At 29.5% G+C, this 10,807-nt stretch overlaps 1 protein-coding gene across 1 annotated transcript; it reads right to left on the bottom strand.

Moving 5' to 3' along the window:
- Positions 1-9,331: 9,331 nt before the first annotated feature.
- On the bottom strand, positions 9,332-10,222 carry LOC133037179 (uncharacterized). Its single transcript, XM_061114033.1, has 3 exons — positions 10,108-10,222; positions 9,768-10,013; positions 9,332-9,679 (listed from the first exon to the last, which is right to left on the bottom strand). Exons 1-3 carry the CDS (start codon positions 10,162-10,164, stop codon positions 9,332-9,334), a joined length of 651 nt encoding a protein of 216 aa, XP_060970016.1. The 5' UTR covers positions 10,165-10,222.
- Positions 10,223-10,807: the final 585 nt, after the last annotated feature.

Raw genomic sequence — 10,807 nt, forward strand, 5'->3', positions numbered from 1 at the left:
ACAAAATGTTCATCATAGGATCTTGGCAAAGAACTCAACATAACAATCCCTTGATCCTCTTCTTCAATCTTAACACCAATGTTATTGAGTTCGAGAATGATCTTATTGGACTCATCTAGATGCTTTCTAAGTTCACTAGCTTCATCCATTCTCAAGGTGTACAAACGTTTCTTCAAGTATAACTTGTTTGTCGAGGTTTTCTTCAAAAAAGATTGAAGCTAATTCATTCCATAAATCAATGGTAGTTTCTTCATTAGAGACTTCTCTGAGTACTTCTTCTTCAAGACTCAAGAGTATGGCACCGTGAGCCTTGGTTTGAAGTTTTTTAATCTTTTCTTATCCTCTTTGATGTCTTTAAAATCATCTGGTTCAACAACTTCTGAGGGTCATTTCGATTCATAGGCTGAAATCCTTTTCTCCAGTAAATTTATCAATCTCAAACTTTGTTGAACTCATATTGATTGAGTCTTCATTGACAATTAATCCTTGAAGCATGGGCTTCGATATCACTTCTTGGGTCCCATTCTTCTACCTTATTGAGTTGTCAACTCATCTTAACTCCCATATGATATTGTTTGCGGGCCTAACCCCACTACAAGAAATGTCACTTTTGTCAGCACATTTTTGTGCTGGCAAAAGTTGATATTGCACTGGTAAAATAGAATTTACTTGTGAAGTGTTTGGAAAAGGGGGTTGACAAATCAATGTTGGTATTAGAACTTTTGCCAGCATAAAATAAAAAGCGCTGGCAAAAGTGACTTTTTCCAGCGCGTAAATGCGCTGGTAAAAGTTAGATTTTAGCCACTGCAAATGTACGCTGGTAAAACTTTGACCTCTTTGCCAACGCAGTTTGCAAAATGACTTTTACCAGCGCAGTAGCGAGTTGTGCTGGTAAAAGTGACATTTGTTGTAGTGCCCTTCATAATTTTATTTTTGGCGAAAGGCCTCATACTAATGGAGTATGTGGAACACTTATATTCAAGACAACTCTTACCTATTCTTTCGACATGGGACTTGGATTGATACCCTAACAATCCTCTCCTTAAACTAAGGATCGCATACTCGTGGCCTCTCCTCTAGTGAAACTGCCTTGTAATGCTGCTATCACCAAACAGAACTCATCATCTAACCTTCAACATTGTCAGGAAGACTTTCAATACATGGTACCAAACACAGATCTCCATCTTGTACTGCCGTAATCTCTACCAGGACATGTTGTCTGACCATCACAATATTAGATAGACTTTGCAAGGCACCGTATAGATCTTCTATAACAAGGTCATCACATTGAGGGCTTCTTCTACACATTCTAAATGCAACCCACTATCACAAATTTTGAACTTTTGGCTCTGATACCACTTGTGGTAATTATTACCCCAAAAGACACAAGAATAAAGATGGATTAATGCAATACCAAGATCAAAATAATCAAAGAAACATTAAACATAAATTCAGACAAAGAAACAACCAAGATATTACAAGATTCGATCAATTACTGGCAGTGACAATTGTCTACTCTCCGGAGGAAGAGCCTTTGGCTTTAATTTTTATTAATCAAATTCTTGGAGTTACAATGGTGTAGAAAACCTAGGAACTTACATTGAGGATCGAGTTCTTTGAGAGGCGAATTAGGATTAGTAATTAATGAGATCAACTAGCTAGTTAGTATTGTATATATAAACTTGTACAAGGTTGTTGGAATGACATTATTGTCATAATTAACTTTTTTTAACTGCCTAAGACCAAGCCAAAGCTAGCTGACTAGCTCAGAAGAATAAAAGTTAACTAATTACTTTAACTAACACTATATATGCCTTTTTTTTTCTTTGGCAAACACTAAAAGTAAAATGTTAAAAGAGATTATTAGTATCTAACACTTCTAACATATACCATATTGTTATACAACTAAATATCGGATATGATATAAATATAGATAACCAATTACAAAATATCACCAGTGCCTTATAGCATGCTGACACCAAAACTAATATATATTCATTTTTTTCAGTGGTCTTCGATCCTTATTAATTTTGTGCTCGCAAATATAAGAAAATTTAATTATAACACATAATATATATACATCACACACAAACAAACAGATAACAAATAGCTAGCCCTAAAGCCCCAGAACCATCTATGGTTTGTTCTCCAATCCCCACTAAATATATATATAGGTATGATTTTGTCCCGTGATTGTACTTTCACGGAATGCATTCCGTGATGTACGGCAGCCGTCAAATGAGGGACTTATTTAATCTGACGGCTGAGATTGATCTAAGGATAATTAGGGTTAAAAATTAGAAACGTACCCTGACACTTATTTAATGTACCCCGAGACTCATCTACTCACATAACAAAATCGTATCCATATATACAATACTACAGAATTAAATTAATGCACATTATCATTATATGTCTGCATGCTGGGGTTGTCAACGTCCTTTTTATCTATATATATATATATATATAAAAACAAATATCACATCATATAAAGTAAACAATTTACAAAGAGTGGTCCATTTTCATTGAAGCTTTAAGGTACTAGATCACGTGTATATGTCTACATATAATATAATTCAAGCACAATTCTAGTTTATACTCTTGTGTGGTAAGCAAATCATTAACAATATGAGTACGTACGACAGGGTTTTTATATATATATATATGTTGTCATACACACACACATAATATTTGATATATATATATATATATATATATATATATTGTAAAATTACCATTGGCGTACGTCAAGGGAAACAGCCCAGGCCCCTCAGTTATTTTATATATAGATATTTATATGTATAGATATATAAGAATCTACCTAGCTAATACTTTAAAATTTATACATATTTATATATACCACTTATTATTTTTCGATGATGAATTAATAAATAACTAATATAATTATTTTTTTTATACATTTCTGTTACTACTATAACTAGCTAGTACGTCAAATATAATAGTGATTGACTCATGTACTGCGTGTCACTCTGTTACATTTCACATACTGATAGCAATGCATAAAAAGTAACGTTAGGGTATTTAATCTGTTAAAAATTAAGTGATATAAAACTAAAAATATTAGTTATTTACTGTAATAACCCTAAAAGAATTAATCTTATTGAAATATATAGAAAATAAGTGACCCGTTAAGAATGTTGAAGCGTGTGGTGGCGAGTAAAGTGAGGTGTATAATAAAATATAAGGGTTTTTTTACTTTTACATTTCAACACAGTTTTTTTTTACATTTTTATGGAATTTTACATAAAAACTCCTATTGCAACTAGCGCTGCAATCTAAATTATAACAAAAAAATCGTATAAAAACCCTATTGCAACTAGCGCTGCAACCACTTTAGAAACCCTAACCGTAAATTTAAAAAAAAAAAGGTTAAAAAAATAGTATATGGGGTAATTCCCCTAAAATATATAAGAAGTTATATTAACATTAGTTTAAGAGATAATTACATAAAATATTTTTTTAATTTTTTTTTTATATTTTGACGTTTAAAAATTTTTAGTTACATTTTTACTGTATTTTATAAAAACAATACGAAAATAAAAAGAAACTACCTAAAAATAACATACAGATAATAAAAATAAAGAATAAATTAACAAGAGTACAACATATAAATACATCAAAAGATCATATTTTTTGTAAATAAAATTATAAAAATTGAAAGAAAAAAAAAACTATACTGCATTTTTTTCATATTATATTTTTATATATGTGTATAAAAAACTTAGAAATTGGTTTATTTTCTGTTAAATAATATTTTAATAAAAAATTATTATTTTTGATATAATTTTTAGTGTTGTGATTAAAATGAAAACAAAATATATTATATTTGATGTTGGTGCAAGACTATATTTGTGGTTGGAGATGGTGCGCTTAATAATTTTCTTTTTCTTTTTTACATAGTACGTATGGTGTAACTATAATTTTGAAGATAGTAAATTTTGATAAAATATGTGTGATATTGGTTGAAAAGGTTGTTAGGGTTTTGGATTGTATTATTAATGGTACTTGATGTTTCACTATCAACTATTAACGTTTAGTGTATAAAAATCCATAAGAAGGTTGCTTCGAGGAAACATGTACTCATCCCACTCACTAATAAAAAGCTAATATGTGCACTAAATACACAAACTACTTGCACTTTATATATATATTTATATATATATACATGTATATGTATATATGGTACAACGAAGAACTATAGTAGTACTCATAAAGGGACACCTTGTTAATTATTACTTTTAGTCTTTAGTCTTAATTGTAAATATATACCTATAATTATGTCCCCAATGTGTCATATAGGAACTTTTCATTAAGGATATTAATAAATAAAAAACTAACAAACAAAAAACCGTAAGCAACAAGTTTAATTTACTCAATTATAATATAATGAAGGTCATGATGAAAGAAACATTAATAGTAAAATTAGTATGGGAAAATGTACTATTGTAAATTATGGAAAACAAAATACAAAAAGGGAAGGATATCTATTATATAAAATGTGGTTATGTAATACAATTTTTAGTTTAACGGTATTTTTTTTTATTTTCTACATAATTTTAAGAGAATATTTTTTTTATTAATTTTATAATATTATATTATATATTTAAAAATAAAAATTATGTAGATATTTTATATAAAAAAATTAATTTAATTATATATATTTAAAAATAAAAATTACATCTATATATAATCACATTTATATATAAATCCACGGCAACTTTTTGTTTTAAAAATAATTAAGAATATATATATGTTTCTAATAATTTGTATACTTTATTATAACCACACTCGATCTCTTAATTGAGAATATTATATCTATTAATATTATTATTTTTTTAAAATATATGTTTAATTAAATATAATATATAAAATGTATTTTAAAAGTATTTAATTCTCTAATCAAATTCAAATTTTATCAAAATATTTTCTAATATAATCCTCATATATATCCTATATATAATGCCTTTCTTATTACGTCCAGCTTAAAACAGACTTTAATTACAATCCTATTTTATTTACTTAGCACGATATTATTTTGCACTTGACGTCACAACATCCAAATACAATGCAAAATCTTTTGAAGCTAAAACTAATATTATTTTTCATATTATATTTAGTATGACCAAAGTTAAAAGAGTTATTAATTTGTTAGTAGAATTAAGAAATTACACCATTCTTAAATTAATATGATAGTTTCTATTTTTTTTTTTTTAAGAATCACAAAGTAAAATATTGGTTTTGGCAATGTTAAATTGAGCTACTAATACTTTAAAGTATAGGTAGGATATCTAATTACAACTGAATTGGATGTTAAATGTTATATTCTAATTTGATTGAATTATAGTTATTGAATGTATATCCCAAAATTTAATTAAAAACATCTAATAATTATATTAGATTAGATTTTGAGGTTTAATTAGATTGGATGGATAATATATAATTTTTCAAATTCAATTACTACTCATTTATTTTCTATTTATTAATTATTTGATTCATATTTTCTAAAATATTTTAAAAAATTATTTATAAAAATTATAAATTAATAGCTATGATATTTTCTTCAATGGACATATACTACCCCAAAATAAATTTCAATCACTAAGATTTGTACTTATGTATATGTTACTCAATTAATATTGATCCCCCTACTATCTATAATTTTAACTCTGCCTTTTTTGTAAGATTTTTGAAGATTTTAATATTATGAAATAAAATTATAAATTGCTAAATGTATATTATTATTTTTTATAGTTCATGAAAAAAAAAAAAGAAAAAACCAATCTGATTATATTGTAAAATTATTAATTTCATGTAGATTTTAAGTGAATTGCCCGTGTTCTCTCTTACTAGTTTTTCATAAAGTTATTGTATTATTTCAAATTCTAACATACATAAATTTACATTAAAATAACATTTTAATCGGTTCAAAAAAACATTTTAGCTAATAATTTGTACGTACGTGCAGCCCTAACTAGTAGAAAAAAGAAAGAATAAAAAGAAATGTAATAGAAATAAAAAAGAAAGACAAAAAAATAGATAGTATTGTAAATAACAAATAAGTAACTTTGTCATTTTAATTTCAATTCTATATATAAATCTTATATCACGAGAGGCTTATGCCAAATTAATTGGCGATTTGTCCATATATTGAAATTAGGAAACTCCACACACACACACGTGTATATATACATATCACACAGTAATCATTTCTCTATACAATCCAATAGTGGTCCTTTATTAACTACTTTAATAGTGACTACTCGTGATCAAATGCTTAATTCATTATGAAAGAAGCCAAATATATAGCAACGTACAACACATATGTATATATCAATTAGGTCAAATTAATATATAGATATAATGTTTTGCCACCAAATTTGCTTGGCACTAAATATCATCGTATGTATATATATATATTGATGCACCCATATTTTTTATCAGTTTCAGTATTTGAGAGAATTTTTTAGTTTAATTTATTTTTATAGTTGTTTACGGTATAGTATATTTAGGATATATTGTAAAATTTTGAAAAAATTTAAAAATTTGACATACTGGAAATATGATTTTCAAATAGTGTATTTCACACACGAGTCTCACATGCAACAGTTTATTTGAACTATATTTATAACGTGTTAAATTTTTTTAAATCTCTTAAAATTTTACACGATGTCTTGAAAAATTAAAATAGACTAAAAAATTCTATAAAATACCAAAATAAATAGGAGAGCATACATGTGGATCCCTTTTATTAAAGGGTGCATGGTAAAAGTATCTTTATCTTTTTTATAATTATATATTCATATAATTGATAGCTTGAATAATAACTCGTACACAATCTCAAATTCAACTTGCAAAGCTCTAAAGCTATATAGATTCTATGTATAATTAAGTACGTATCTAATGTATGTGTGTATTTATAGTTTCTGCATGCACATGCAACGTGAGGCTCCAAACTAGAAGATTCGAGAGAATCTCACCAAAACGATCATATATAATATTACCAAACTCAATTATATATATGATTATTTTGTAGGCAATTTATGTATATCCAAATTTTGTGGCTTTCTTTTTCTCTATGGATGATCAAGTACCACTTTCTCATTACTACGTGTATAGCTATAATCTATAATCTATAATCTATAACTATAATAAAAGTGTCAAAAAATTTAGTCCTCTAACAAGTAATAATTTACAAAATAGCCCCTCAACTATTTTGAGAGATCGTTAATGTCTTTCTCTCTCATCATATATATTATTAAAGAGTTTTTTTCTAAATAACATATTTATAAAAAAAAAACACATAATACATAATTCATTTTAACAGCATAAAACAAGTTTATTATATGATTACTTTTTTACTATAATAAATAATTATTACTTAAATAAAAAAATATAATCTTATATTCTCATTCTAATAAATTTATAATAAAAACTAAAAAGTAAACTTATCAAAAAATAAATAAACACAACCCAAAAAATTATGAAAATTAAATATAGATAATCAAAAATAATAATAAAACAACATTATAATTGATTTAGAGAAATTCTATGTTCCATTTCCTAAAATTAAGTGTACCAAACATTCCTTTTGTATTTTTAATATCTAGATAGTTTTAATCTTAATTTTTTTTTATGACAATGTACATTGTAGTTTTTTAAAACATCTTGTAAATTTTTAATAAATTCAGAATAACTTAACACACTACAACATTAAGGACCAATAGCGGCGGGCCCCTCGGTCGCTATTGGTCTAGATTCTGGCCGCTAAAGGGCAATAGCGGCGGACCTCGGCCGCTATTGGTCCGCCGCTATTGCTTGGCCGCTATTAATAGTATTAGCGGCCAAAAACAGGCTCCGCCGCTAATACTATTAATAGCGGCGGAGCAATAGCGGCGGGACCCCGCCGCTATTGCCCTGTGTCAGTTTCGTGTTTCGAGACTGACACAGGGCAATAGCGGCGGGGTCCCGCCGCTATTGCTCCGCCGCTATTACCCATCAGAATAAAAAAAAATTATAAATATTTATAAATAATAAATAATAATAAATATATATTAATCTTATATATAAATAAATAATTAATTAATATACGAATATTTAATAAATAAATCTAATTAATATAATTAAAACAATTTAATAAAATTTATTAATAATTTAAAATTGTCTCAAAGTAATTAACTTTAACATAATAATCCTAATAAAATATTGTCTCAAAATTAAACTAAATTATTACAAAACATAAATAAATTATTCATTAACATCTTCATTCAGGTCTCTAATTATGAAATCTTGATCTGGATTATTTTCGGTACGAGTCCCCGAAGCCCGTGGTGGAGAAGGCACATACGCTTGGTCTGATGATAAACCCAGCGTTAAATTACCGAGCTCAGCTTGGTTGAAAATGGGAGTTGAAAAAAATTGGTTCTCCTGCGATGAACTCCCAAATAATCCAAAATTAGCAAAGTTTGAGCCGAGCGAAGGAGACTCTGACGGTGTTCGGTATAAGAACTGATTTCCCATTGGCGGAGCAGACTGTTGTTGCTGCTGAGGAAACTGCTGAGGAAAAGATTGGGGTTGCTGCTGCAAAAAAATTTCAAATTGCTGCTGTGACAAATTTTGGAATTGTTGTTGCGAGGAAGGCTGAAATTGTGGTTGCGAAGGAGGTTGTTGTTGCTGTTCCGGAGGAGCGGCATGACTCTGAGAAGACGAACCACCAGGCGACTGCGACTGACTATACGTTTGAATGAAATTGTCAAAGCGTGGGTTAAATATTTGGGCACGTTATTCAGGCGTCAAATTACCCCCCCAAGTGGCACGCATAGCTGAGAATATATCTGCCACAGTGCCCATCATTTCAGTAGTTGGTTGGGGAGGCACCGTTGATTGAGTTTGAGGGATTGGTTTCTTTCCTTTGCCCTTGAGCCTTTTACCCACGCCTCTTTGATAGTCAGATCTTTGGCCTAGAACTGTTTCCATAACGTCAAACTGATAACCAGTATCAGATTCAGATTCAGTCCCAGTATCGCTCTGGGATTGTCGTTCCAGTCGCTTCCTATCAAGCTCCTTGATCAGTTCCTCCTATTTAAATCAAAATTATTAGAATATGTAATTAATATAAAATATAAATTTTAATAATAAATCATTTTAATCACTTACATAATCTTTTGCAGCTAATTCATTAACGAAAGTTCCAGACGGTTTTTTCACATGGATCTCCTTCCATGCGTCTACTACATGCTCTCCAGGAGAACCCCCCTATACAAATATAAATAATTAAATTAGTTTATTATAAGAAAAAAAATATTATTAACTATTAAAGAATTAAAGAATTAATACATACCATTCCGTGGCGTATGGACGCCAACGATTTTGTGCCTTGCGTTGTTGGATATTTCATTAGTTGCCGATTCGATTTATTTTTAGTTGAACGATTCAAAAATGCCTCGCTAACGAACAATTCGCAAACCGGTTTCCAAGTCTCGGTATTCAAGTAGTCAGGGGGGAATTTGAGAACTGTGTCCCAATCTTCTGGTTTTTTGTAATGTTGTTTGAAATGCTTGTGTCTGAGTGTCTTTCGCTCACTATACCGCTCCGCCATCACCGAATATAAAGTCCCCATAAGTAGGTCTCGATGGGGATTCCCATCGATATCAAAGTAGTACTATGTAATAAAAGTAATTTAAAGTTATGTTAATTTATAAATGAGGACATAAAATTATTACAACTTTTAATAATTCAAAATCACTCACTCTAATTCGATTGAGCACTTGATCCTTGTATTGTTGGGGTACATCAGAAAAATTAAGATGACCACCCGGGCACAACATGCTTACTTGTTGGCCAAGAAATCGAACATAATTGCTTGCTTCAGCGCCAACAACTTTGCCTGTTTCAAGATCTACCTCCACCGGCAAGGGCTTACCAGCATCTCTCCTTTTTTTTTTCGAGATTAGCGTTTGCGGCAACCCCACGACCCTTTCTGACCGGAGGTGGAACTATATATATTCGAGGGAAAAATAATTTTATTAGTAAATCATACATTCACTATTTATATTCAGAACAATTGTAGATTTGAAAAAATATGAAAACCTGCTTCGCAAGACGACGGTACCCTAGAAGGATCAGGGGGATCCCTGCCATCACCATCCCCACCGTGGTATGTCGCTAACGTAGCTGACATTTTACTTTACTTTGAAGACGGAAAAAAATGTAAGAATTCACAAATGTGAAACACATAATTGAAATATCACACAAATGTTAGAGCGAAAGAAATTAAATAGTCCTTTAATTGTAAAAAATTTTAGTAACAAATGTTTACAAAATAAAAGTTACACTGAAGAATCACTATCATTTCCATCATTCACTATGTTTACATTTTCATCCTCGACATGTTCAACTAGTAAATCATCTACTTCTTCAGCAACATAATTTTCATCAAGGTCATTGTTCTCTATCTCAGAATCCACTAACTGATCGGACGATTCAACAATTACTGGAGGTTCATTCGATTGCATAATCAACTCTCCAAGATCAACCGTCAACACAAAATTGGCAGAGTTAGAATCACTAACAACATCTACATCAGTCTCATCTTCGTTGTCAGTAATGTCCCAAATTTGTCGATGGCTAATATCTTCAACAACCTTCCAATCGCGACCTCTGAGTGGATCGTCAAGATAGAAAACTTGCTTCGCCTGGTTAGCAAGGATGTACGGTTCATCTTGATACCAATATCCACGAGTATTTATACTAGTTATATTATTTTCAGTGATTGTCTTCTTTCTTAATG

Source organism: Cannabis sativa, chromosome 4 (genome assembly GCF_029168945.1).
Source record: "Cannabis sativa cultivar Pink pepper isolate KNU-18-1 chromosome 4, ASM2916894v1, whole genome shotgun sequence".
Taxonomy (NCBI): Eukaryota; Viridiplantae; Streptophyta; class Magnoliopsida; order Rosales; family Cannabaceae; genus Cannabis; species Cannabis sativa.